Source organism: Brachyhypopomus gauderio, chromosome 18 (genome assembly GCF_052324685.1).
Source record: "Brachyhypopomus gauderio isolate BG-103 chromosome 18, BGAUD_0.2, whole genome shotgun sequence".
Taxonomy (NCBI): domain Eukaryota; kingdom Metazoa; phylum Chordata; class Actinopteri; order Gymnotiformes; family Hypopomidae; genus Brachyhypopomus; species Brachyhypopomus gauderio.
The window spans coordinates 1882296-1909845 of NC_135228.1; the positions used below are offsets into that span (position 1 = coordinate 1882296).

The following is a 27550-nucleotide window of genomic DNA, read 5'->3' on the forward strand; positions in this document are numbered from 1 at the left end:
ACTACGTTGAGTAGAATTCACTGTTCAACAATTTTGTGATTTTGCTGTAACTAAAAATGATTTCAGTCACTTGTCAAACCAAGTTTGGTTGTTTAGTAAATGCAGATTTTTGCATACAGATTGCTGTGTGGCATGATTCATCATATGGCGTGACACCATGTAATTTGGTGACATTTAGAATTTTGAAAAAAATTAAGGATTTTGATAATTAATCATAAACTCAACAATGTGGCTGATGGGGAATAGTGCCAGTAATAGTTACATGAATTTTGGTACTTTTATAACAAGATACTCACAAGTTAATTTGAAGTATACTGAAAGATTATGAATAAAAGTCTTCTTATGAGTGTTGATCAAGTAAATTAATACAAAAGGTAACATATTTGCACATGAGAAATGGTATACATTTAAATAGTAATGATAAAGAATCAGGATAATTGACTTACATTATTACATTATATCCCTTTTTAATTTAATTCACAATAACATTCATGGCACACCATATGACAAATTTAGTTACTAGTGAATAAACGGTAAACTAGTGAATAAATGACGGTACTAGATGGTAAACTAGTGAATAAATGTAAAATTCAAGGAAATTATCTGTTCTTTGTGTTCTTTCCTTTTGCATGGTCTTAATGCAAATCTTAATATATCATCTTACAGTATTGAAGTATCTACATATTTTGGTTGAGTGATGAGAACTGGATAGTTTTACATCCTGTCATGGCATCGTAAACCCAGTAACAGAGGGGGCGATGATGTGGGCATGCGGAGAGAAGCAGTAATCCTGTCAACATCACAGTACACGGTGAGTCACTGTAATATTATGAAATGTAAAAATACAAGTTAGGTATTTTTTAAATAAATTGTCTCAGCATTTTACATTTGTTGCTACAGAGAGACTCCAAGCAGTCCTGAGTATGTCTCCACAGAGCTGGCTGACTGAAGGAGTCTCAGTGACTCTAAGCTGTGAGGTCAGAGACTCCTCTACAGGATGGACATTCAGCTGGTACAGAGTTGTTCCCCACAGAGAAGGTTTAACTCCAGCATTAGACATTAATGGCTATTTGGGGTATTATGTAGATCTCCTGTCAGACAGCAGCAGAGGAGCTGGAGGCTCCTACACTCTCAGTCCTGCTGCTCTTCATCACACAGGAGTTTATGTGTGCAGAGCAGAGAGAGGAGAACCAGCCAATCAGACACTGTACAGCAACCTACAGCCACTATGGATCACTGGTGAGGACATACAACAGTAATATGGGTTGGTGTCTGAAATAATCATGATAGATACAGGATACTGGTGATGTTTAATGTGACAACAACAAAAAGCAAAATATATCTTGATATAAATCACTGTAACATCGACAATGAACTAGACAACAGTGAGAGGCACAAGTCCACAAGTGAAAATGTGACAGTCACAGAAAGGAAACTGGGTGAGCTGCTTCAGAGCACTACCTGATTAGAATGTAATATATCAGATAATATATCTGTAACAAATCAAGGGGGGGCGGGTATGACGCAAGTGCAAGAACAGGAATGGTTTATTAAACAAAACAGACACCAGAGGGAACTAACGAGAATAACCTAGGGTAGGAGTAGATATACAAGATCGAACATAACACATACAACACGGCAATCAAGCGACAACTCAAACGAACCACTATACAGACATAATACTAAATACTAAGAAACAGACACACTATAGAAGGACTGCTTTACATATGACAAAGAATGTACAAACAAACACTAAGGTATGACAACAAATATAAACAGGACTAATAGAACCAGAAAACCAAGACTAGACCGTACAGTATATAACTATATAAACTAAGGGGTAAACGACGAAGGTACAACAAGGTCTAACTACAAAGGGGAAAACTGAAGGCAGGGACAAAGCCACGAACTACGAACTAACACAGAGAAACAGGGAGAGGGTACACATTACAAGGGAAGACTTAACTAACAAGGAACAACCAACTGACTAAGCAAGGAGATAAGGGAACAAAGACATGGAAGACAAAACAGAACAAACCTTACAAGCACACAGGAAAAACGACGGAAAACCACAGGCAACTGAGCAACCAAACACAACAACCGACACGGGAGTGAAACACAAGGGGGTTTTTATACACAGAGACAGGACGGTGAAACAAGACTCAGGTGTGCGAGACTAACGACGAGGGCGTGACAGACAGATGGAGGGACGAATGGGAGCGGGAGCTAGGCGGGACCAGGGAGGAAGGAGGGGCTGGACGTGACAATATCATATAATCAAGCAGAAAGTGCAGATATTTAGGGGAGGTTGAATACTGAGGACTGTTGAGTTTTTTTGCATGAATCTCTCTAAATGGGTGGTGTTCATTTCATTCACTCTGAGGTCTAAGGGGTCAGCAGGACCATGATGGTGATCAGGGGTTATGAACCCTGGTGGACTAAAAGGGAAAGACACCTGAGGGGAAATAGAACTGGGGTGAATAACAGAACAGGGACTAGAACCAGGAACAGAGGCAGCAGGAGACTCAACTCAGCCCACTGAACAATTAGGGAGTAAGAAAACCAGTGAGGAGATCACTGAAGACTGGGAGGTGAATCAGGAACCCCTGATACCAGTTACCAGTGTGAGTGGGGAAATGTTATGTACTCCAAACCCACACTCTATCCGGACGGGATTAGTTTTTCAGGGGGACGTCTGTGAAAAATATTTCACCCTTGTACTCAGTGATAAAACTCTTGCATCCAGACAGCAATTGAAAAAACAGGAGGACCCGTGAGTTTTTGGCTTTCTCGGTCACATGACATCGCCTTGTCACGTGATCGCATGTTTAATAATGTCACACTGCCAACTCTGATGATTCCTTTTTAACTTTTAACTTTACTACTGTTCAGTTCAGCATTTAAGATCTCCGTTTAAGTTAAGCTATTTTGTTAAACCAATACAGAAAACACATTATAAAAAATCGCTAATGAATGTAAATAGCTAAATAAATCCGTTAAATAAAATAAAATAAATCCATTAAAAAATCCAGTAAATCCATTTTCGCTCGCCGCTGTCTTTACGTGGATCACCGTGAAAACGCGCGCCCAACGTGTAACTACGGTGCGTGGCAGTGGACATATAGCTGTTTTATTAAACGCGAGGTGATGTCTGCATGTATAAACTCAGACATGTGGATCCGGACGGGACTAAAATTACCAGACGACCACGGAGTACAGCGAAAAACAGTAGGTAATTCCGCCTGTAATTTTCTCTGAGGACGTCTGAGAAAAACACGGACATGCTCGTTCCGGACGGGATTAAAATCACAGATGACCCCCCGTAAAAGAGAAAATTACCCCAGGACCCCCTGAGAAACTAATCCCGTCCGGATAGGGCTTAAGTGTTTTGTGAAGCTACTTACAGAAGGTGGAGCCACCTAAGCCACCCTGACTATGTTTGCTCATTGTCTCCCTCTGGTGGCTGTCTGCCTGTGCTGCAAGCCATGCATTACACAAGGATACTGTATTTAACCAAATACTTTATTCAAATGACAGAAAAATTCATAATAGTCTCTGAATAATTAGTAGTTTAAGATTTTAAGTATATTTCAAGGTATAAAACTGGTTGCTACCTTTTCATATTCATTACTCAAAGGTGCTGTAAAACTGGAAATGATGTGTAGATCATTAAACATGTAATGATTAGACTGTCATGATAACACATCATAATTGTGTTTTCTGTTTGGAAGGTGAATCTCCTCCAGTCTCTCTGATCATCAGTCCCAACAGAACTCAACACTTTGATGATGACTTTCTCTCACTGAGCTGTGAAGGACAGAATGACTCTACTGGATGGACAATGATACAATACACACACAGATGGAGTGTGTCAGATTGTTCATCATTCTGGGGATCAGTTACAGGATCTACATGTAATATCAGATTCCTCTACACATCCCACACTGGAGTGTACTGGTGTCAGTCTGAATCTGGAGGGAGCAGTAATCCTGTCAACATCACAGTACACGGTGAGTCTCCATGTGGTGCACTTACTTATTAAGTGGAAAAGGAAATGTTTGACCACAGATTATTATGAACTATAGAGGAGTGTGAGACAGTACGGTCACAAGACTGAACATTGGCCTTTATTAAAACTAGAAATATCTATGAACTACTCCATATCAGATTCATGAAACTGTCATAAATAAATCAGTCAGTAATACCACTTCTAAACACTAGAGGTCATCTCCTGAATACTCATCACCATAGCGACCCTCATCTTCATCACCTGTCCCTCATCATCCTCTCATTACCCTCCCTGTACATCTTCCTCTCCTCCTTCATCCATGTATCACTGTCAGTTCTTTCATTGACTGCACTGCAGAATTCTGATGACTTTTCTGATATATTTTAATCATTTGTTCTTGTTTTTCTGTCTCTTTCCTGGTCTCATGTTGACTTGTGCAGTTACTAAATTAACTTCAGCTGCATGATAAACAAACACCCACAAAGACTGAATGTGCTGCAGTATTAAAACAACAATGAGTGGTGCAACATTACTGAACTGTTGAGTGTTTAATGTTGAGGAGAATCAGCTTTGGTAGAGCAGGTTAAACACTCAACAGGGTTGTTCTGTGGCCACACAAATCCAGATCTGATTCTGGGTGTCTGTAACGGTTAAACTAGAGCAGGCGAGACGCAAAAGCAGGAGAGGCTGGTGTAGCGGATACATATGTTAGTTTATGGATTATGAACAGAGCACCATCCTGATTGCTCAGGAACCAGTATTGTGATAACAAAGATAGGTGGAATATGGTTTGATCAGTCTCATTACTAAAGGGTTAAGTTCTGGTTCTGAGCAGTGACCTAATACCATCTACCAAAATATGCATTTACCACCGTGACCAGATTAATGAATAAATGTCTAAATTTATTCAATGATTGACATTACAATTGTTGCATTATAAGGAATAGCATATGGAATGATTTGGCACAAGAATGAAACTAAACCTATATGTAAATCTACTAATCTAAACCAGGGATAGAATAGTAAACAAAGAATAGAAAATTAAACAATAGTGAATGATAAACAACTGTCGGTGATCATTAGATTTAAATGGATTATATGACTACCCGAACCCAAATTTTGAAAAAAAGGAAATCAATTTTTTTCTTCTCTCTAATGACGTTAAAGGAGTCCTCTGATGCAGAAACTAAAGTGTTACCAAGTTTTTTATGTTTTAGTACATTTTTACAGAAATGTTGCAATATTGCAACATCGGGCCTAAGAGCAGAATAAGAGCAGAATTTGTGTATTTGCCCCTATGCTGTCAAAACAAATATACTGAACAAATAAGGCTTGATTTGCACTGTGGACTGCTTATAAAGCTCTTTAACAGTAAATCTCATTATTAATAATCACACAGCAGTCATACTTTTATGAATCTTAATTTATTGGTAAAAAAATTAGAATTAGAAAAAAAAGAATAAAAACTGTGTTGCATACCCAGGACAAGCAGCCTGAACCCAGACTAATGTGAGGAAATGGTGATAACCACTTGTTACTGCTCCAAAAAGCAGTTCCTTTCGTCCGACAAGCATAGCCGCACACTACACTTCCTGCAGAGGGTATTAGTGTAGCCTTTATCACAGTGTCTGCAGCGTCCTCTTTTAAATTTCACCGGGAAATGTGCAACCATGTCCTTGCGCACATCCACTGGCGGTACACTGTCATGGACGTCAAAGGGCTCCGTCATGTCACTGGTAATACAGAGCTCCGTGATGTCGTCTCCCCATGCCTAAAGATGGTCGCCCTCGCCTTGGTTTTGGAGTAATTTAGTTTACCTGAAGAAAATTTGAAAAAGATAAATTAGAATTACAAACAGAGATTAAAATTATGTAATTAGTGGAATATTTAATAACACAAACAAAGATTGATCCTTATCAGGATGAGAGAAGATGCTATTGTACCTGAAACCCTCTCCTGTTCAGAATCTTTCTTGTGTATGTTGCAAGCTTTGCAGTCCCTCTTGTATAGGAGCCAGGCATTTATAACAGCAAGGGTGATGGTGTGCCAGAAGATGTACATGTACCAGCGACGTGATTTCATCGGGAACTTGTACTTAGCAGCAAATGAGTCCAGCAAATCCACACACACGGGGCATGGTCCGATAAGTTGGTGGGCTTGGTTTAGTTGCTGCAACTTCCTCTTCATCAGCAGTTGGGCAATCTATGGGTGTCTGGTTTTGTTTGTCCAGCTCCTCGTCACTTGACTCACGAGGTGTCAAGTTTAATTTTTTTTTAAAGCATTCATGTACCGCTCCAAACAGAATTCTGTCACTAGCCTCGCGAGAACTGCCACCCAGACTACTGCAGGTTCTCGCGAGGCTAGTGACAGAATCTGTTTGGCGCGGCACATGAATGCTTTAAAACAAATAAAAATTGAAAACTCGCGGGTTTAGTGTCGACAGTGGGAGCAAACCTGGAACAACAAATCAGAGATGGATTTAACGAGAGAAGGCAGTCCTGCCAAAAAAGCTAAGCGTACGTGTAAGTACCTTGACGAATGGGACAGGGAATTTACTTTCCTAAAGAGGAGCATGAAGGGGCATAGCTACTCATTCTGTAAGATTTGTAGCTGTGATTTTAGTGTCTCTCATGGGGGAAGGAACGATGTCCGTCAGCACGAACAATCTGCCAACAGGGTTCATACACTTTTTTGACAATCAATTTCCATGACTTTTCCATGACTTTTCCATGACTTTGAGGCAAATTTTAATGACTATACATTCTCTAAACATATGTGTAGACATGAAAAATAAGAAATAATCCAGGCCAAAATTCCACAGTATATCATAAATTAATGACAAGCCACGTTTAATTGAAAAAATAAACATTTACCGTATTTTCAATATCAATATAAACCGGAGTTACGACCTACTTTTTTTTATTTCGCGCGTGCACGGAGGAGCAGTGGCAGCACAGTGGAGTGTTGTGTACGATAAGCTGAGGCAGCACAGGCTCCACTGCAGCCCATCTCGGCAACACGATAGCTCTTTCTCGCGTTGTACGCACGAGGACATCGTTAGTTTTTTTTCTATACTGTGTTTACGATCAAAACGTATCTAAATCTTTTCAGTCTCTTACCCCATCGTTAACCGTGCACATTTTGCACGCCCCGTGTCCTTATCTTTCACAAGCCATAGCTTGTATTTGTCCAACTGAAGCAGTCATTGTTTAATCGGCATTTACCAGCATTACGCTGATTTACATCAAAGTACAATCTACAGCTCCGCTTGGAGTCCGACGCTAACGCAGTGAACTAATGTGTGAAGTTACGTTAGCGGTCCGCACAATGAAAAAAAATGGCTATATTATATTTATTAATTTTTTCTTCCGGTTATCAGAACAACATACATTTATTGTGTCAAGCAAATTTCCATGACTTTTCCAAAACATTTGAGTATTTTTTATTTTTCCAAAACTTATCCAGGCCTGGAAATTGCTATTTTCAAATTCCATAACTTTTCCAGGTTTTTCATGACCGTACGAACCCTGTGCCAAGCACAAACGCGGGCTAAAGGCACAGAAATATGCCCAGGAGATGTCCCCATTTGTAGCTAGAAATACCACTAGACATTTTTTTTTTATTATTCATTTGTAGTTAAAAACATATTTGGGGTGTTTTTTCTTCACTTTGTGCCACTCCAAAGATGTTTTCGTCTCTCCTACAGCCTCGATTCCAGCTATATGCAAATAACTGATTATGCAAATTAGGCGATGACGTCATATACGGGAAATGTCCCGTATTTTTAAATACAAAACTTGACAGGTATGGTCTGACTCCATCTCAAAATCACTCTCTGCAGTTGGAACAGCTTCAATGACATCTTTCACGGTGTACACAAATTTCCTTGCTCGTAGCATTCTGGAACAGAAAGGAAGGATTAGAAGGTGGGAAGGATTAGAAAATGCTAAAATATAAATCATTTCAATGCAAATGAATACTAATTGTGTGATACATTCCCCTCAAGTCACACAATGCATGCACCAACTTAGATTTTGAGCTTGTTATGTCTTTGTCTACTCAAATATCTAAAGCCAAACACTGGTTGTGTGGATGGTTACTGCATGGGTGTTGAAAGGTGTGAACATTCTTGACTGTATCATAAATGATGAGTAATGTTTTCTCTGTTCTAGATGGTTCTGTGATCCTGGAGAGTCCTGTCCATCCTGTAACTGAGGGAGATCCTCTGACTCTACACTGTTTACTTCACCCCATGGTCACATCAGACCTCAGAGCTGATTTATATAAAGATGGATTACTCATCCAGAACCAGACTGCAGGAGAGATGACCATCCACACTGTCTCAAAGTCAGATGACGGTCTCTACCACTGTAAACACCCAGAGAGAGGAGAGTCACCACACAGCTGGGTCTCAGTCAGAGGTGAGAGAGCAATGATTTCACATCATTATTTAATATGCTGTTATTATTCAACTTCTGAATCTGGAGGGAGTCTGTTATCATCATAGTCCATTGGGAGTCTCCATGTGGACAGACCTCTTCACTAAACAAGTAGACAAGTAGTGTAACAAGTAGTGCGTTTTCTGAACATATTCTTAACACTATTCTATGCTCACTGTCATGTTAAAACCCCAGACCCCTCCCTTCAGGTGTGTGTAGGTGTAGTCCATGTCTAATATGTACTTTCGGTGGGTGTGGTTGTTTGTGTGTGTGTTCAAACATCTGGTTAGTCTAATGTGCTACATGCGGTGCTTGTTAGGCGTTAGGTATATATTATGTGTTAGTCTTGTACCGTGCTCGTCTTTGTGAGTCTCGTTAATGTTGTATGTCCTGCTGTCACGCTGCTAAGCACAGCTAGTTCTGTTCTTTAATAAACCCCGTATACGTGTACACACACTCGTCTGTGCTTCCTCACACCATCACACTCACATGAAGACCTGCTTTTGACAACACGTGTTTAAAACACTAAAGCAGTTCTGTAAGTCACTCTGGACAAGCACATCTAACAAGTTCTGTACTAACATACAGATAAAACATATTATGTTCACAGATGATTGAAGTGCATTAAAAGAAAATCATGAGGACAAACAAATAAAAATATTATAAATGTGTCGTATTAACACAAGCAAATGATGTACAAACTAATACAGAAGTACAGGAGCACCTTTTAAACCGTTCAATTTGTAAATGTGGAGTTTGTACACATTGTATGATTTCATAATTCTAAACTGTAAATTGAACTTCATTGTTACTCAAATGGTATAAGAACAAAATTGTGAAGTGTGTAGAGTCTGATGGCCACCACAGTGTTTCTGATCAAAACAAGGTTAAAACAGGAAAATGAGGGATGACACCATGTCTGTCACATGACTATATTGACACTTCAAAATAAAAGTTCTCAGTAAAGACACTACTGTACATTATTTTGATGCCCCTGGTTAAATAAGTTTGTTCCCACCTTGCAATACAACACCTGATATCACTGATAATGTCCCATTCTTTGTTAAGGAAGAAAGTGACAGTATTAAACATTTACACATCTCTTCTTTGAAGACATTTGTTCCCACCTTACACTATAAGACCTGATCCCACTAATAAGACCTTTTCTAAAGAAGACAGTACACACTGACCTCACACAGTGTGGTGTAGAGACATATGGACTTTACAGCAGTGAACAGTCAGTGTTCAGTGTTAGTAGGTTTTACAAACTTCTAACACATGAGCTGATTGACAGGTGAACATGAATGTAGAATAAAAGTCCATGTGTTCCTACAATGGAGCCTGAGTTGGTTCTGACAGCCTAATTGATCACGAAATAAGTAGAAAGTCCATTACACTCACATGTGAATGAGAAAGACAGAGTGTAACTCTCTGCACATACTACTGCCACAGGGGGGCGGTAGGGTTCACTGTTCTTATGAAAATTAATGGGACATAACGCATATGATCACAGGAATAATTACAGATGTTACATTATTTGGCAAATATGACTGAGGTGTCTGGAGGGATTAATGAAGTGACTCTCAGTCAGATGTTTTACTCTTGTAAAATGCCTAGAAGTACACCTCTTATCAAGGTTTTTGTTATGTGAAGTAAACATGCATTATATTAGTCCTGATTACAGATGTTATATCATTGAACAATATGACAGAGGTGTGTGGATGATTAATGAAGTGACTCTTACAGTCACATGTTCAAGTTTCACTCACTTTTGTAAATTGTGATTATTTATATATAATTAAAAAATATGATTATTGGCTTTGGGAGCGGCATGGCGCTGTGGTTTTCTACAGCAAGTCTGGGTTTGATTTTACATACCTGTTGATTAGTCATTCTAAATTGCCCGTAAGTGTGAATGTGTGTGTTGGCCATGTGGTGGGCCAACACACACGAATGTCTAAGATCAGGGGTTTGATTCCCCTGATCTTGAAGTGTTGTCTGATGGGTAGTTAATCCCCCACAGTCCCGTATTGTTGACTAATCAATGTTTGCTCACATAAGCACAGTTTATGTGCTTTTTAGTACGAAACACAGTTTTATAACTGAATGGCATTTCATGGGCATCTTAATGTTAAAACAATTTTAATTTTGTTTAATGTTAATTAATTAATTTTAATGTTTGTGTGTGTGTCAGATATTTCCCATTCTGAAGCCCCATTCTCAGTCCTCACTGGACATTTCATTGGACTGTGCATACTTATATACTGTATGATAAGCTGGCCTAAACAGGGATGTTACAAGTCTGGCTCTACATCTCTGATATTAAGGCATTTAATGGGCTTGTGTTTATATTTTTATATTTTCAGTGTGTGCATATATGTTTTGTCAGGTCTGTCACATTCAGAAGCTTCATTCTCAGTTCTTGGACTGTTCAGTAATCTACTGGCAGCATCTCCATATCTGCTAGTGTCCATCATACTGGGGGTCAAATGCTACAGAGCTCATGGTAAGAACTCTTTGCCTGTACACATCACACACACTGGAATAAAAGCTCAGACATCTAGAAACAGTCAACAGAAGATTTGGACTAATACACTTTGGCAGCAGTAGGAAGTAATTTAAAATATCAGTAGATCATAAGATCATTGTAATAATTATCTGAGGGTCACTGACCCACAGCTGTCACCAAAGATCATGTTGTTTCCAGAGTTCTGTGTCTGAAACATCTCTCACATCTGTACTGTGTGAATCTCACAGACACAAGCAGCATAACCCAAATGTAATAGTGTATCATAGTGAGACATTCTGACTCCTGCACTTTTAATCAGTTCAGTCTTTTTTTCTACAGCTCAGACTGGTGAAAACCAAAGTCAGAATGCAGTGATGGAGGAGTGAGAATACATAATGACTTCTGTCTGCCTTAAATCTGTTCACTTCTGCTTTAGAGAATTAATACTTTTTTATCTCTGCCAACTAACTGTATTCTACTGTGTGTGTGTGTAATATTTTCCAATCTATAATCATTTTATTTCTTGTGATGGGTTCATTTAATTTCAATATATAACATTACACATGCTACTAACATAATACAAATGTCTAAACGCAGTTGGAAAAGGAAACTTATTCCATCTGAGTAAAATAAAAAAAAGCTCAAATACATTTTGTCTCTGGAGGTTTTCATTCATGTGCTCATTTCTTCTCTCTGTGACAACTGCAGCTCTGTGTTGGTATCAGTTGGTATCGCACCCCAGTGACCTGAAGAAAGAACAACCAGACAAGTGAAGACAGACGGTGGGACTAGGAGGGCAGGCGAAGAAAACTGGGATTATTCCTTACAAATATCCTACAGTCACACTTGTTGTGTTGTGCTGGTTCACTTGTATCACCACCCTGCACTGCTGCTTCATCTGATCTTTACATTGAACTCTCCTCTGTCTGCTGTCTGTGATGGTGGGAGGGAGTGAGACGAGTGTTGGGAAAGACTTTCTGTAGTCTCCATATTAGCAACAAAAGCAGCACAACACTGAGTGGGAAACAGAGAAACACCACAGCACACTGTAGTGAAGTGTGTTGAGTCTCCCCTCTTACATAATCACTTTGTGAAGTTCTGCTACTGTCATGTTGTGTACTGAGCTGTTCCTCTGTGTGCTTGCTTTGCTGGTATGATGTCCTTTTTCACCCAGCGGTCTGCGTGACCCTCAGACACCTCTTGGTTTCAGCCTTTAGATGACGACCCTGGACTGACCTAACCTGGAGAACAGACACATTCCCAACATGTGAAGTTGTTACGTGCTGCTTTACAGATACCCCACAATCAGATACCCCACAAAAACTAGCCTGCCTGTAACAAACAGGACAAGGCGGGTTTGACAAGTGCAGAATTTAATAATAATAAACACTGACAACAGAACAAGAACACGGAGATCACACAAAACAATAAACCAAAGGACGGCTAATATACAGACACAATTAGTGATGGGAAGATGAAGCCTCGTTGAAGCATTTGAAGCATTGAAAATGGACATCATAGCACAGTGACGACACCTGGTGGCTGTTAGAGTGCATTGCAACCTCCAGTATGTGAACCATGTGAAGCACATGAACCCTCTGTGGTTTAATCGTCCACTCAATATTTGCTCTTACTTGCAAATAATAATTATATGTGCATATTAAGCCATTTAATTGAATTTTGTCAATGATGGTTAAATTTTTAATAATTGTGACTGTATTCAACAAAATTGCCCGAGATATTTAAAGGAATGTGCTTGTGGGCAACTTGTCATTGTGGGTCAGTCTAGACGCCACCAGAGGGCGCACACATTCACTCATTCTTAAGCACGCACACCCACTTCATCACAACGCACACCCTCTCAATCCTGAACACTCCCATCATCCCAATCACCCGAATACCGACACCTGCCACTAATCAGATTCAGGCTCCATAAATCCCCACAGGTCGCGCTGTCCAGTGCTGCACATTCAGCCTACATCCTCACCTCGCTACGTGGGATAGCCTGCTCTGCACTGGGACTGCTGCTAGTCTGTGGACTCTCTGCTGCTCTTCATATTTTTGAGTATTTCTTTGTGTTTGTTCTACCAAGTGGCCTGAGTGTTTAAGTTATTCTAACTATGGATAATAAAGCCTTTCGCTCACAGCCTCTGTCTCCTGCTGCCTCTGTGCATCGGACATGGGGGTGGGAGCTGAGCTATTTCAGCACTTTGAGAAGCACAGCTCACCGAAACCTATAGCTTTTTTTTTTTTTTTTACTCAACATAGCTGAACGTTATTATGGAGTAGGAGACCGTGAACTGCTAGCCATGAAACTGGCCTTTGAGGAGTGGAGGCATTGGCCTTTCGTCCCTTCACTGTTATTACTGATCATAAAAATCTGGAGTATCTCAAGTCGACCAAAAGGATGAACGCGCGTCAAGCCCAGTGGTCCTTATTCTTCTCCAGATTTCGCTTCCAGGTCACCTGCCGCCCCAGTGAGAGAGATGCACGCGCGGATGCTTTCTCCCACTCATTCCCCGAGAGCAAGGAATCCACGGAGGAAGAACCGATTCTACCAGCGGACTGCTTCCTCAGTGCTGTGGAATGGGTGGTCGACAGGGCGATCTCCGCCGCCAATCCGCATCCTCGGTGTCCTCCTCACCGCTGGTACGTTCGCCCGGCTCAGCGTACTCTCCTCATCAGTTGGCCACACACGTCTCTTGGCACAGGTCATCCTGGATCTACGCGGATGTCGCAGGTGCTGGGAGCCCACTACTGGTGGCCTGGGATGCATAGAGACATCATGTGACATGTAGCCTCCTGCCCCGAATGCGCTCTGGGGCAAGGTGCGACACACACCACCTGCTGGTAAGCTGCTGCCTCTTCCTATTCTCAAGCAACCCTGGACGCACATCACCATGGACTTTGTCACTGACCTGCCTGTGTCCGAATGAAACACCACCATACTTCTCCAAGATGGTGCGTTTCATAGCACTTCCAGGGCTGCCTAAAGTGTGCGAGATGGCGGATGCGCTGATCCGAGATGTGGTCCACAACTCGCACCCTCTCATTCCCGGACACTCCCATCATCCATTACAGAAACCCAGTTCTTTGTATCTGGTCCAGCAGTGTTGCCAGTGATGAGGCATCTTCTCTATAAATTTGTCATTTAATCTCCTGACACTATCTGACACTATGGTGTTTTAACATCTTCACTAGTGGAATGATCTTAGTCCCAGATACCCTTTTCTCTTCTAATAACGCCACTGTGTCTTGCTGGATTGATCAGAGTACTTGAATGCAGTGATTAATAGTTTGATAGTCATCTTGATGAAAAAGGCACAAGATCATTATGAAGAATTGTGAGAGCTGCTGCCAGTGGTTCCTGATCATCATACAACCTCTGAAGCTGGAAGTGCTGTTCCTTATGGTGTTTTACCTCTTGTATTAACTTGAGTTTTGGCCTTCCCATTTGTTCCTGTATTTGACTTAACTTTTCTTTAGCCATAGTGCTTGATTTGAAATAGCCTACAATCCTCCTTGCTCTATTTTGGATGTCATCAAGTTCATCTGTTTGTGGAAGAGAATTCTTCACAGTCAAATTCAGGACATGGTGAAGCAGGTGTGTCTTATATTTAACTGAGCTGCACAATCAGTGACCACGCTTTTAACTTTTAGCTTGATTCCCCATTCAGCCATTAGTTTGTCTTTTGATTCAGCTGGGTGAGCTGCTGTATGTGGTTTTGACACATTGTGGAAAGATCAATGTAAATCAATATTATTATCCCATAGAGGTCTGGATTTGGAATCATACTTATAATCAAAGTGGAAAAGGCTCAGTAGTGTGTGTGGCCTTCACGTGCCTGTATGACCTCCCTACAACACCTGGACATGCTCCTGATGAGATGGCGTATGTCCCCCTTAGAAATCTCCTCCCAGACCTGGATTAAAGCATCAACTGGACAGACTGTGATGTAACGTGGCATTGGTGGATGATGTCCCAGATGTGCACTATTGGATTCAGGTCTGAGGAACGGGCAGGCCAGTCCATAGCTTCATGCAGGAACTGCTGACACACTTCAGCCACATGAGGTCTAGCATTGTCATGCATCAGAAGGAACCCAGGGCCCACTGCACCAGCATATGTTGTCTGAGGCACAATTGGTCTGAGGTTCTCATCCCGGTACCTAATGGCAGTCAGGGTTAGACTAGAACATGGAGGTCTGTGCGGCCATCCAAAGAAATGCTTCCCCACACCATTACTGACCCACTGCCAAACCGGTCATGCTGGAGGATGTTGCAGGCAGCAGAACATTCTCCATGGCGTCATGTCTCCAGACTCATGTGCTCACTGTGAGCCTGCTCTCATCTGTGAGGAGCACAGGGCGCTAATAGTGAATCTGCCAATCTTGGTGTTTTCTGGCAAATGCCAGTCACCCTGCACAGTGTTGGGCTGTAAGCACAAGCCCCACTTGAGGTCGTCGGGCCCTCATACCACCCTCATGGAGTCTGTTTCTGACAGTTGACTGTTTGTCTATCTTTCCACTCGTACAGTCCCTAAATGAAGAATGTCACTCTAGAACTACAGAACTCATTACAGCCTCACTCTGTTAGTGTCTTCATACAGTACCACCTGTATTCTACAGTAAAGCTGACTACACACACGCACACACACACACACACACACTATAGTGATAAGTACACTATACACTGCATGTGTGCATGCTTGCTTACGTGTGTGTGTGTGTGTTCCTGTATATGGTGGATGTGGCTGCTGACTTTTGGAGGTAATAAATATTTCCTCACACAACTAACACTTTGTGTCACGCTCTGTCTGTGTGCATGTTGAAATTCTTCTGTTGACCTATAAAGTGCTAAATGGTCTTTATATGTCCCACTATATCTGAGTGAACTCATTGCCCATCATAACACATCTCACCTGCTGCACTCTCAACATGCAGGATTTGTCTTAGTTCTGGACAAATTAACAAGACAAAAACAAGACTACAGGAAGATCAAAAGTCTCCTTTACAGCCCCCACGTTATGGACCTTCCAGCTCCCATCTGATACACAGTTCCAATCTTTAAATATGTGGGTCTTAAGCCTAGATTTAATCAAGCCTTCAGTTAATCTACTACATATGAATGTGTGGAGCTCAAGGGCTCCTGGTCATTGAGTCTTCTGGTGATCTGAGATGTTGATGATGTCATCCAGCCTTGTCAGGTAAACGTGGCGGAGAATAACTCAGATGTAAGCAGGTCAAACATGCACGGTGCTTCTAGTGTTAACAGTGCTGAATCTGTGTTAACAATTAGTCCCAGTAATCCACCTGACAGTACTGAGGATTGTTGTACACATCTTCATAGTTGTATACAGGTCTGACCTGTATGGTAGATCTGTGCAGAGGTCTGACCTGTGTAATAGGTCTGTACACACTTCTGCCCTGTATGATAGATCTGTACACAGACCCTGGAACGGCACTGAAAGAGCTCCACTGCATTACACACAGATAGTAGATTACAACTAATGCATAACTGTGGTGATGACTATGGAGATGCTTGAATATGTGATTTTTCTCACTCTTAATTGTACATTGAGTGAGAGCAAAGAAGTCTATAATGCATCATTATGAATGTGTATTTTATTGTACTGAGACCAGTTCCACCACAGCATTTCTGTTCTGTTCATTTTAAGATATTATCTGGTCTGTCTATCTGTCCACACAGACACAGAGTCCTTTAATGAAGAATGTCACTCTAGTACTACAGAACTCATTACAGCCTCACTCTGTTAGTGTCTTCATACAGTACCACCTGTATTCTACAGTAAAGCTGACCACACACACACACACACACACACACACACACACACACACACACACACACACACACACACACTGTAGTGAGAAATACAGTAGATTGACATTAGGCAGAAGTCAGCTGTGGAGGTCTGCTTCTATTTAAACAATGTGGGTTCAGCTGTGTGTAGCAACATAGCAACTACTTTCTTTTCTTTTTTGTGCCCACCTCCACCCCCCCATCTTTGGAGGACAATTTTGTTTTTATATCAAATAATAGATCAAATAATAACAATTCTGCATAATAAAGTGATGACAATTATTGGGGTTAGGTGGACCATGAGAGGATAGAATATAGAAAAGAGGGGAAAAGAAAAGAGGGGGAGAGAGAGAAAAAGGGAAAAGACAGAAGGGCGGGGAAGAAAAAAAAACATATACATACATATATATTAGGGTGTCCCAAAAAAAAAAAACCCAAACGAAAATCATATTTTCGACACGATTTTCCATATTTGAGCAGTTTTATTGAGTGCATATAATGTTTTTACATGTCTTATACATCATAGCGAGTTATTTAACAGTTCTGCATCAATTGTTCAAACATGCAATGCTCAAATTGCACATATTTGCTCAAAATGTGCCAAAAATGCTTCAAACTGGCTGTTTTTTTTGTTAATTTAACAGCAAAACTGAAAGTAGCAATCATGAACACAATCAACAGTCACAAATAAAAAGCTTAACATATGCAGTTGGCTGCATCTGCAGTAGGTATCCCAAGTCAAACTGCAGTTAGAAGACCTGGAGCAATGCACAGAGCCAGATGGATGGCTAAAGCCATCTATTCACTCAAAATTGAACTTCTGCTTTCCAGCAACGAATCTTTGCTGCACCTGACGGCACGCGAGAAAATAGGCATTCAGCGTTTCAACAGGTTTGTCGTGATGATCTATCTTCAATCCTGGTTCACCAGCCGAACTGCATCTGATGCTCCAATCAATGATCTTTTGTTGATTCAGCGATTGCAGAATTATGACGATGAAAAACTACGAGATGTTGGTTTGCGAATGATGGAAAGGCACTCGTGGTACCTGACACCAGAACTAGCAACTCTTGCACTGTTTTCAGATCTTTCATCTGCTGACGAAAAAGCTCGTTTAGTTGCAACCATGCAATCTGAAAGAGGTTTATATGTTAATAAACAGGTACCAAGAGACATGTCACAGTTGGTTGTCTCAAGAACTTTCTTTGATGTAACCGGGTTGGACAGCAGCTTTCTAGATCAGTCTTCAGAGTCGTGGCCTGGTATTCCGTCATATCAAGAAGCGTTGACCTTTGTGAGAAATATTCCCTGTGTCAACGATTCTGCTGAGCGTGGTGTGGCATTAATTCAGCAATTCAATGGCTCAGTGAAAAATGAAGAACAAAGGCAGTTCCTCCTGCAAGTTGTTGAGAATCATCGAAGCAAGTTTAAGACATCTGACCGCAACGACCTTGTAAACATTTAAATTGTAGAGTGTAGACTTCAGTTTCTACTGGAATCCAGTGTTTGCCATCACCGACAATCCGACATGTTTGTGATTGAGTGTGTGAATATGTTAAGGTTTTTTTTTGTGACTGTTGATTGTGTTCATGATTGCTACTTTCAGTTTTGCTGTTAAATTAACAAAAACAAAACAGCCAGTTTGAAGCATTTTGAGCAAATATGTGCAATTTGAGCATTGCATGTTTGAACAATTGATGCAGAACTGTTAAATAAATCGCTATGATGTATAAGACATGTAAAAACATTATATGCACTCAATAAAACTGCTCAAATATGGAAAATCGTGTCGAAAATATGATTTTCGGGGAGATAAAAACTTTGACGCCCTTGGGGGACCACTAAATATTATCATAATGAATCTACTGCTACTACTGTAGCCCTTACAACAGATTGTTGGACGACTCTAACAACATAAAGTTACATTACCGTGACGTGCCACTACACTGACGAGAACTGGCAGCTAAAATCTGCAGTGCTGATTACGACGAACATGTCGGACAGACACACCGCTGACAATTTAGCTGACAAGCTCAATGATGTTGTGGAGACTTGGGCACTCTCCGGTCGCGTTACAGCGTGTGTTCACGACAACGCTAGAAACATTGTCCAAGCATAGGCTCAATAATATTCTGTTTGGCTCTCTATTTAATTTCTTCTTTAAATTTTTTTTTTTACATTTTTTAAAATGTCTAATGTTTCAAATGCAAGAACGGAGCCAGTCCTTAATTTATTCCTTTTTTAAATGAAAGAATGTATTTTGTTATACCATAAAAAATTCCTAATGCATAATTACATGAGCAATATATCATATAATACAATATAATTATCATAATATAATATATACTTTTTGAACAAAGTGTTTTAACTACACTGCTCAAAAAAATAAAGGGAACACTTAAACAACACAATGTAACTCCAAGTCATCCACACTTCGTGTTCAGATAGGAAACAACACTGATTGTGAATCAATTTCAACTGCTCTTGTGCAAATGGAACAGACAACGGGTAGAAATGAGAGATTTTCAACTGATTTCAAAAATTTTTATTAATTGAGATCTAGGATGTGTTATTTTAGTGTTCCCTTAATTTTTTTGAGCAGTATATTTAGCTAATATTTTTAAAAGCCCTATTGAAACACTGAAATTCAGGTGGAAAACGCCGCTTATCGATTAATCGAAAGTCGATCGATAAGATCAATCAACTAACGATTAATGAATTAATCGATAATTTGCATCCCTAATGTAGACCCTCACATATATACACCTACACACACATGTACATTCACCTGAACATACATTCCCACACACGTTCACCCACACCCATAACACACATTCATCCAAACTAACACACTCTCTGCGGCGGGGGCAAATGGCTGGACCAGCAAGGATCGGCAGCAGCCCCAGGAAGTCCCCAGCCCAGCCCCGCGCTAGCGACCCACCCCCGCCCCAGCCGGGAGCAGTAAACGGGTGAAGGAAGGCCTTCCCACCCCTCCACCCCCAGTGCTGTGTAGGTGTTGGTGTATATGCATGTATGGTAGTGTGTGATACTATGGTGTAGTTAAAATTGAGGGGACAGGTGTTAGGACAAACGTGGGCAAGGGCCCGGGCCACTGGACAATGTGTCCAGAGGCAGCGCCACCCGAGCCTCTGTTGAATGATTGATTTCAATTGTTGATATTCAAGAAATCTACTGTTGCTTATTCCATATTCTGATATAAGTTCCTGAAATGTGACAAAGTACCCATCTTTAATAACATGTTCTAAATTTTCTATTCCCTTATCATGCCATGATGTGAAATGTAGTACTTCCTTATTCTGACAAATGTCTGGATTGTTCCAAATGGGTGTTAGTTTGCATGGGATGAGTGGGGACCGAGTTAGTTTTAGAAATTCCCACCAGGCTGTCAGTGAAGTTTTTATATTAAGGCTTTTAAAACAGTCTTGACGCTTAATATTAGAGCTAATGTAAGGTAGGTCTGAGAGTTTTATTTTCCCACAGAATGCTTGTTCTAGGTCCAACCATGGGCTGTCTATTAAGTCATATTTGCTCCATTTTAAAATGTACTGTAATCTATTGGCTAAGAAATAATTATAAAAAATTGGTAGGTAATTCTAAGCCACCATTGAGATTTGGCTTTTGCAAGGTTTTCAGACTTATTCTTGGTGGCTTGTTTTTCCATAGGAATTTTGAGATGTTTGAGTCTAAGGATTTAAACTAAGCAGCAGAGGGTTTATTTGGGATTAGTGAGAATAAATAGTTGACTTTTGGTAGAACCATCATTTTAATGGTAGCGATTTTCCCCATGAGTGATATAGGTAAAGCATTCCAACGTGTGAGATCATCTTCTATTGTTTTTAACAGAGGGATATGATTTAACTGCACTAAGTCTGAAAGTTTAGCGGAAATATGTATGCCTAAGTATCTAATATTACCTGATTGTAGTGAAGTGGTGGTCGTATTCTGAAAACTACAATTTATAGGAAAAACTGTTGATTTACCCCAGTTGATGGATTATTCTGATATAGAAGAGAAGCTGTCTATAAGTTTGATTGTATTCGGAAGAGAAGCTTGTGTGTTCTGCAGGAAAGGTAATACATCATCTGCGTAAAGACTTATCTTATGGTTTGTGGTTCCTGTATTAGTTCCCGTAATCTTTGCATTTTGTCGAATTGCTGCTGCTAATGGCTCAATGAAAAGAATGAAAAGTGAGGGTGATAGTGGGCAGCCCTGCCTGGTACCCCTCTGTAGAGTGAAGCTTTGTGAAGTGATATCGTTTGTCCCAATTCGTGCATTAGGAGAGCTATGTAAGGTTTTGATCCAGTTTATGAAGGATGAGCCAAATCCAAATTTGTGTAGAACTGCTAATAAATATTTCCAGTTTACCTGGTCAAATGCTTTTTCTGCATCTAAAGATACAATGGTAGACTCTAATTTGTTAACTGTGAGGTACTCTATTATGTTTATTAGTCTGCGTGTATTGTAGGCTGATTGTCTACCCTTGATAAAACCTGTTTGGTCTGGATGTATTATAAGTGGGGTGATTTTCTCTAATCTTCTGGCAAGTGTTTTGCAAATAATTTTAAGATCTACATTTATGAGTGAGATGGGGCGATAGCTGGAAGTGTAGGGTCTTTGCCTGGCTTAAGTAGTACGCTAATGTTAGCAGAATTCATGTCTGGGGACAGTACGTGATCATTTTGAATTTGAGTGATCATTCTAAAAAAGGTTGGTTCTAGCACAGACCATAATTCTTTGTAGAATTCTACCGGAAATCCATCTGGTCCTGGAGCTTTGTTATTTGGTAGCTGCTGTAGGGCTTCATGTAACTCAGGTAGAGCAAGTGGTGAATCCAGTGCAACAACTTGCTCGTTTTCCAGATTTGGGAGATTTATATTATTAATAAATTCTTCAATAGCTGAATCAGAAGGACTAATCTGTGATGTATATAAAGCTTTATAAAACTCTTTAAAAGCTTTATTTATTTGTTGTGGGTCGTGAATAATGCTACCTGTTGAGTTCTTAATAGAGGAGATAGTTGTTTTTTCCTTATTAAGCTTTAACTGATTAGCAAGGAATTTTCCGGATTTATTGCCATGTTCAAAATTTTGCCAATGCAGTCTTTGCAGTAAAATTTGTGTCTTTTTATTTATTATTTCATTTAATTCCAGTTTGAGTTTTCTCAGCTTGTTCAGTGTGTGTTCTTGTGGTGAGGCAGCATGGGCAGCTTCTAAAGATTTTATTTTAGAACATACATACACAACCTGCAACATCCATACACAACCTCCAACACAACCTGCAACATCCATACACAACCTGCAACATCCATACACAACCTGTAACATCCATACACACCCTGGAACACCAACACAACCTCCAACATCCATACACAACCTCCAACACAACCTGCAACACCAACACAACCTCCAACATACATACACAACCTGCAACATCCATACACAACCTCCAACACAACCTGCAACACCAACACAACCTGCAACACCAACACAACCTGCAACATCCATACACAACCTGCAACATCCACACACAACCTGCAACATCCATACACAACCTGCAACATCCATACACAACCTCCAATACAACCTGCAACATCCATACACAACCTGCAACATCCATACACAATCTGCAACACCAACACAACCTCCAACACCCATACACAACCTGCAACACCAACACAACCTCCAACACCCATACACAACCTGCAACACCAACACACCTCCAACACCAACACAACCTCCAACACCAACACAACCTGCAACACCAACACAACCTGCAACATCCATACACAATCTGCAACACCAACACAACCTCCAACACCAACACAACCTCCAACACCAACACAACCTGCAACATCCATACACAACCTCCAACAACACAACCTGCAACATCTATACACAACCTCCAACAACACAACCTCCAACATCCATACACAACCTCCAACACAACCTGCAACACCAACACAACCTCCAACACCAACACAACCTGCAACATCCATACACAACCTGTAACATCCATACACAACCTCCAATACAACCTGCAACATCCATACACAACCTCCAACACAACCTGCAACATCCATACACAACCTGCAACATCCATACACAACCTGTAACATCCATACACACCCTGGAACACCAACACAACCTCCAACATCCATACACAACCTCCAACACAACCTGCAACACCAACACAACCTCCAACATACATACACAACCTGCAACATCCATACACAACCTCCAACACAACCTGCAAAATCCATACACAACCTGCAACATCCATACACAACCTGCAACATCCATACACAACCTCCAATACAACCTGCAACATCCATACACAACCTGTAACATCCATACACAATCTGCAACACCAACACAACCTTCAACATCAACACAACTTCCAACATCCATACACAACCTCCAACAACTCAACCTGCAACATCCATACACAATCTGCAACATCCATACACAACCTGCAACATCCATAAACAACCTGCAACATCCATACACACCCTGGAACATCAACACAACCTCCAACATCCATACACAACCTCTAACACAACCTGCAACACCAACACAACCTGCAACATCCATACACAACCTCCAACATCCATACACAACCTCCAACATCCATACACAACCTGCAACACCAACACAACCTGCAACATCCATACACAACCTCCAATATTACCTGCAACACCAACACAACCTCCAACATCCATACACAACCTCCAACACAACCTGCAACACCAACACATGCTGCAACATCCATACACAACCTGCAACATCCATACACAACCGGCAACATCCATACACACCCTGCAACACCAACACAACCTCCAACATCCATACACAACCTCCAACACAACCTGCAACACCAACACAACCTCCAACATCCATACACAACCTCCAACATTCATACACAACCTCCAACACAACCTGCAACACCAACACAACCTCCAACACAACCTGCAACATCCATACACAACCTGCAACATCCATACACACCCTGGAACACCAACACAACCTCCAACATCCATACACAACCTCCAACACAACCTGCAACACCAACACAACCTCCAACATACATACACAACCTGCAACATCAATACACAACCTCTAACACAACCTGCAACACCAACACAACCTCCAACACCAACACAACCTGCAACATCCATACACAACCTCCAATACAACCTGCAACATCCATACACAATCTGCAACATCAACACAACCTCCAACACCAACACAACCTCCAACACCAACACAACCTCCAACACCAACACAACCTGCAACATCCATACACAATCTGCAACACCAACACAAACTCCAACATCCAAACACCACCTGCAACATCCATACACAACCTCCAACAACACAACCTCCAACATCTATACACAACCTCCAACAACACAACCTCCAACACCAACACAACCTGCAACATTCAAACACAATCTGCAACATCCATACACAATCTGCAACATCCATACACAACCTGCCACTTCCATACACAACCTTCAACATCAACACAACTTCCAACATCCATACACAACCTCCAACAACTCAACCGGCAACATCCATACACAACCTGCAACATCCATACACAACCTGCAACATCCATACACAACCTGCAACATCAACACAACCTCCAACATCCATACACAACCTCCAACACAACCTGCAACACCAACACAACCTCCAACATCCATACACAACCTGCAACACCAACACAACCTCCAACATCCATACACAACCTCCAACACAACCTGCAACACCAACACAACCTCCAACACCAACACAACCTGCAACATCCATACACAACCTGTAACATCCATACACAACCTCCAATGAAACCTGCAACATCCATACACAACCTGCAACATCCATACACAACCTGTAACATCCATACACACCCTGGAACACCAACACAACCTCCAACATCCATACACAACCTCCAACACAACCTGCAACACCAACACAACCTCCAACATACATACACAACCTGCAACATCCATACACAACCTGCAACACAACCTGCAACACCAACACAACCTCCAACACCAACACAACCTGCAAAATCCATACACAACCTGCAACATCCATACACAACCTGCAACATCCATACACAACCTCCAATACAACCTGCAACACCAACACAACCTCCAACACAACCTGCAACACCAACACAACCTCCAACACCAACACAACCTCCAACACCAACACAACCTCCAACACCAACACAACCTGCAGCATCCATACACAACCTCCAACACAACCTGCAACACCAACACAACCTGCAACACCAACACAACCTGCAACATCCATACACAACCTGCAACATCCATACACAACCTGCAGCATCCATACACAACCTCCAACACAACCTGCAACACCAACACAACCTGCAACACCAACACAACCTGCAACATCCATACACAACCTGCAACATCCATACACAACCTCCAACATCCATACACAACCTGCAACACCAACACAACCTTCAACATCAACACAACCTCCAACATCCATACACAACCTCCATCAACACAACTGGCAACATCCATACACAACCTGCAACATCCATACACAACCTCCAACATCAATACACAACCTCCAGCATCCATACACACCCTGCAGCACCAACACAACCTGTAACATCCATACACAACCTCCAACACCAACACAACCTGCAACATCCATACACAACCTGCAACACCAACACAACCTGCAACATCCATACACAACCTGCAACACCAACACAACCTGCAACATCAACACAAACACCAACACAACCTGCAACATCCATACACAACCTGCAACATCCATACACAACCTGCAACATCCATACACAACCTGTTACATCCAACACAACCTGCAACATCCAACACAACCTGCAACATCCAACACAACCTGCAACATCCATACACAACCTGCAACATCCATACACAACCTGCAACATCCATACACAACCTCCAACACAACCTGCAACACCAACACAACCTGCAACATCCATACACAACCTGCAACATCCATACACAACCTGCAACACCAACACAACCTTCAACATCAAAACAACCTCCAACATCCATACACAACCTGCAACATCCATACACAACCTGCAACATCCATACACAACCTGCAACATCCATACACAACCTCCAACACAACCTGCAGCACCAACACAACCTGTACCATCCATACACAACCTCCAACATCCATACACAACCTGCAACATCCATACACAACCTCCAACACCAACACAACCTGCAACATCCATACACAATCTTCAACAACAACACAACCTGCAACACCAACACAACCTGCAACACCAACAAAACCTCCAACAATCACCCACAACCTGCAACACCAACACAACCTCCAACACAACCTGCAACATTCATATACAACGTACAACACAACCTGCAACATTCATATACAACGTACAACACAACCTCCAACATCCATACACAACCTGCAACATCCATACACAACCTGCAACATCCATACACAACCTCCAACACCAACACAACCTGCAACATCCATACACAACGTACAACACAACCTCCAACATCCATAGACAACCTCCAACATCCATACACAACCTGCAATATCCATACACAACCTCCAATACAACCTGCAACACCAACACAACCTGCAACACCAACAAAACCTGCAACATCCATACACAACCTCCAATACAACCTGCAACACCAACACAACCTCCAACACAACCTGCAACACCAACACAACCTCCAACACCAACACAACCTCCAACACCAACACAACCTGCAGCATCCATACACAACCTCCAACACAACCTGCAACACCAACACAACCTGCAACATCCATACACAACCTGCAACACCAACACAACCTGCAGCATCCATACACAACCTCCAACACAACCTGCAACACCAACACAACCTCCAACATCCATACACAACCTCCATCAACACAACTGGCAACATCCATACACAACCTGCAACATCCATACACAACCTCCAACATCAATACACAACCTCCAGCATCCATACACACCCTGCAGCACCAACACAACCTGTAACATCCATACACAACCTGTAACATCCATACACAACCTGCAACATCCATACACAACCTGCAACACCAACACAACCTGCAACATCAACACAAACACCAACACAACCTGCAACATCCATACACAACCTGCAACATCCATACACAACCTGCAACATCCATACACAACCTGTTACATCCATACACAACCTGTTACATCCAACACAACCTGCAACATCCAACACAATCTGCAACATCCAACACAACCTGCAACACCAACACAACCTGCAACATCCATACACAACCTCCAACACAACCTGCAACACCAACACAACCTGCAACATCCATACACAACCTGCAACATCCATACACAACCTCCAACATCCATACACAACCTGCAACATCCATACACAACCTGTTACATCCATACACAACCTGTTACATCCAACACAACCTGCAACATCCAACACAATCTGCAACATCCAACACAACCTGCAACATCCATACACAACCTGCAACATCCATACACAACCTCCAACACAACCTGCAACACCAACACAACCTGCAACATCCATACACAACCTGCAACATCCATACACAACCTCCAACATCCATACACAACCTGCAACATCCATACACAACCTGTTACATCCATACACAACCTGTTACATCCAACACAACCTGCAACATCCAACACAATCTGCAACATCCAACACAACCT

At 41.5% G+C, this 27550-nt stretch overlaps 1 protein-coding gene and 1 long non-coding RNA gene across 2 annotated transcripts; one reads left to right on the forward strand and one right to left on the reverse strand.

The window, feature by feature from the left end:
- Positions 1 to 877: 877 nt before the first annotated feature.
- Positions 878 to 13079, forward strand: LOC143481764 (low affinity immunoglobulin gamma Fc region receptor III-B-like). Its single transcript, XM_076979910.1, has 5 exons — positions 878 to 1239; positions 3732 to 4010; positions 8182 to 8430; positions 10838 to 10954; positions 11297 to 13079. Exons 1-5 carry the CDS (start codon positions 924 to 926, stop codon positions 11341 to 11343), a joined length of 1008 nt encoding a protein of 335 aa, XP_076836025.1. The 5' UTR covers positions 878 to 923; the 3' UTR covers positions 11344 to 13079.
- Positions 13080 to 23163: 10084 nt separating this feature from the next.
- LOC143482304 (uncharacterized) lies at positions 23164 to 26939 on the reverse strand. The gene is made up of 3 exons (XR_013122193.1): positions 26429 to 26939; positions 25686 to 26132; positions 23164 to 23435 (listed from the first exon to the last, which is right to left on the reverse strand). It is a non-coding gene; the product is annotated as an uncharacterized LOC143482304 (long non-coding RNA).
- Between the last annotated feature and the right edge of the window lie 611 nt (positions 26940 to 27550).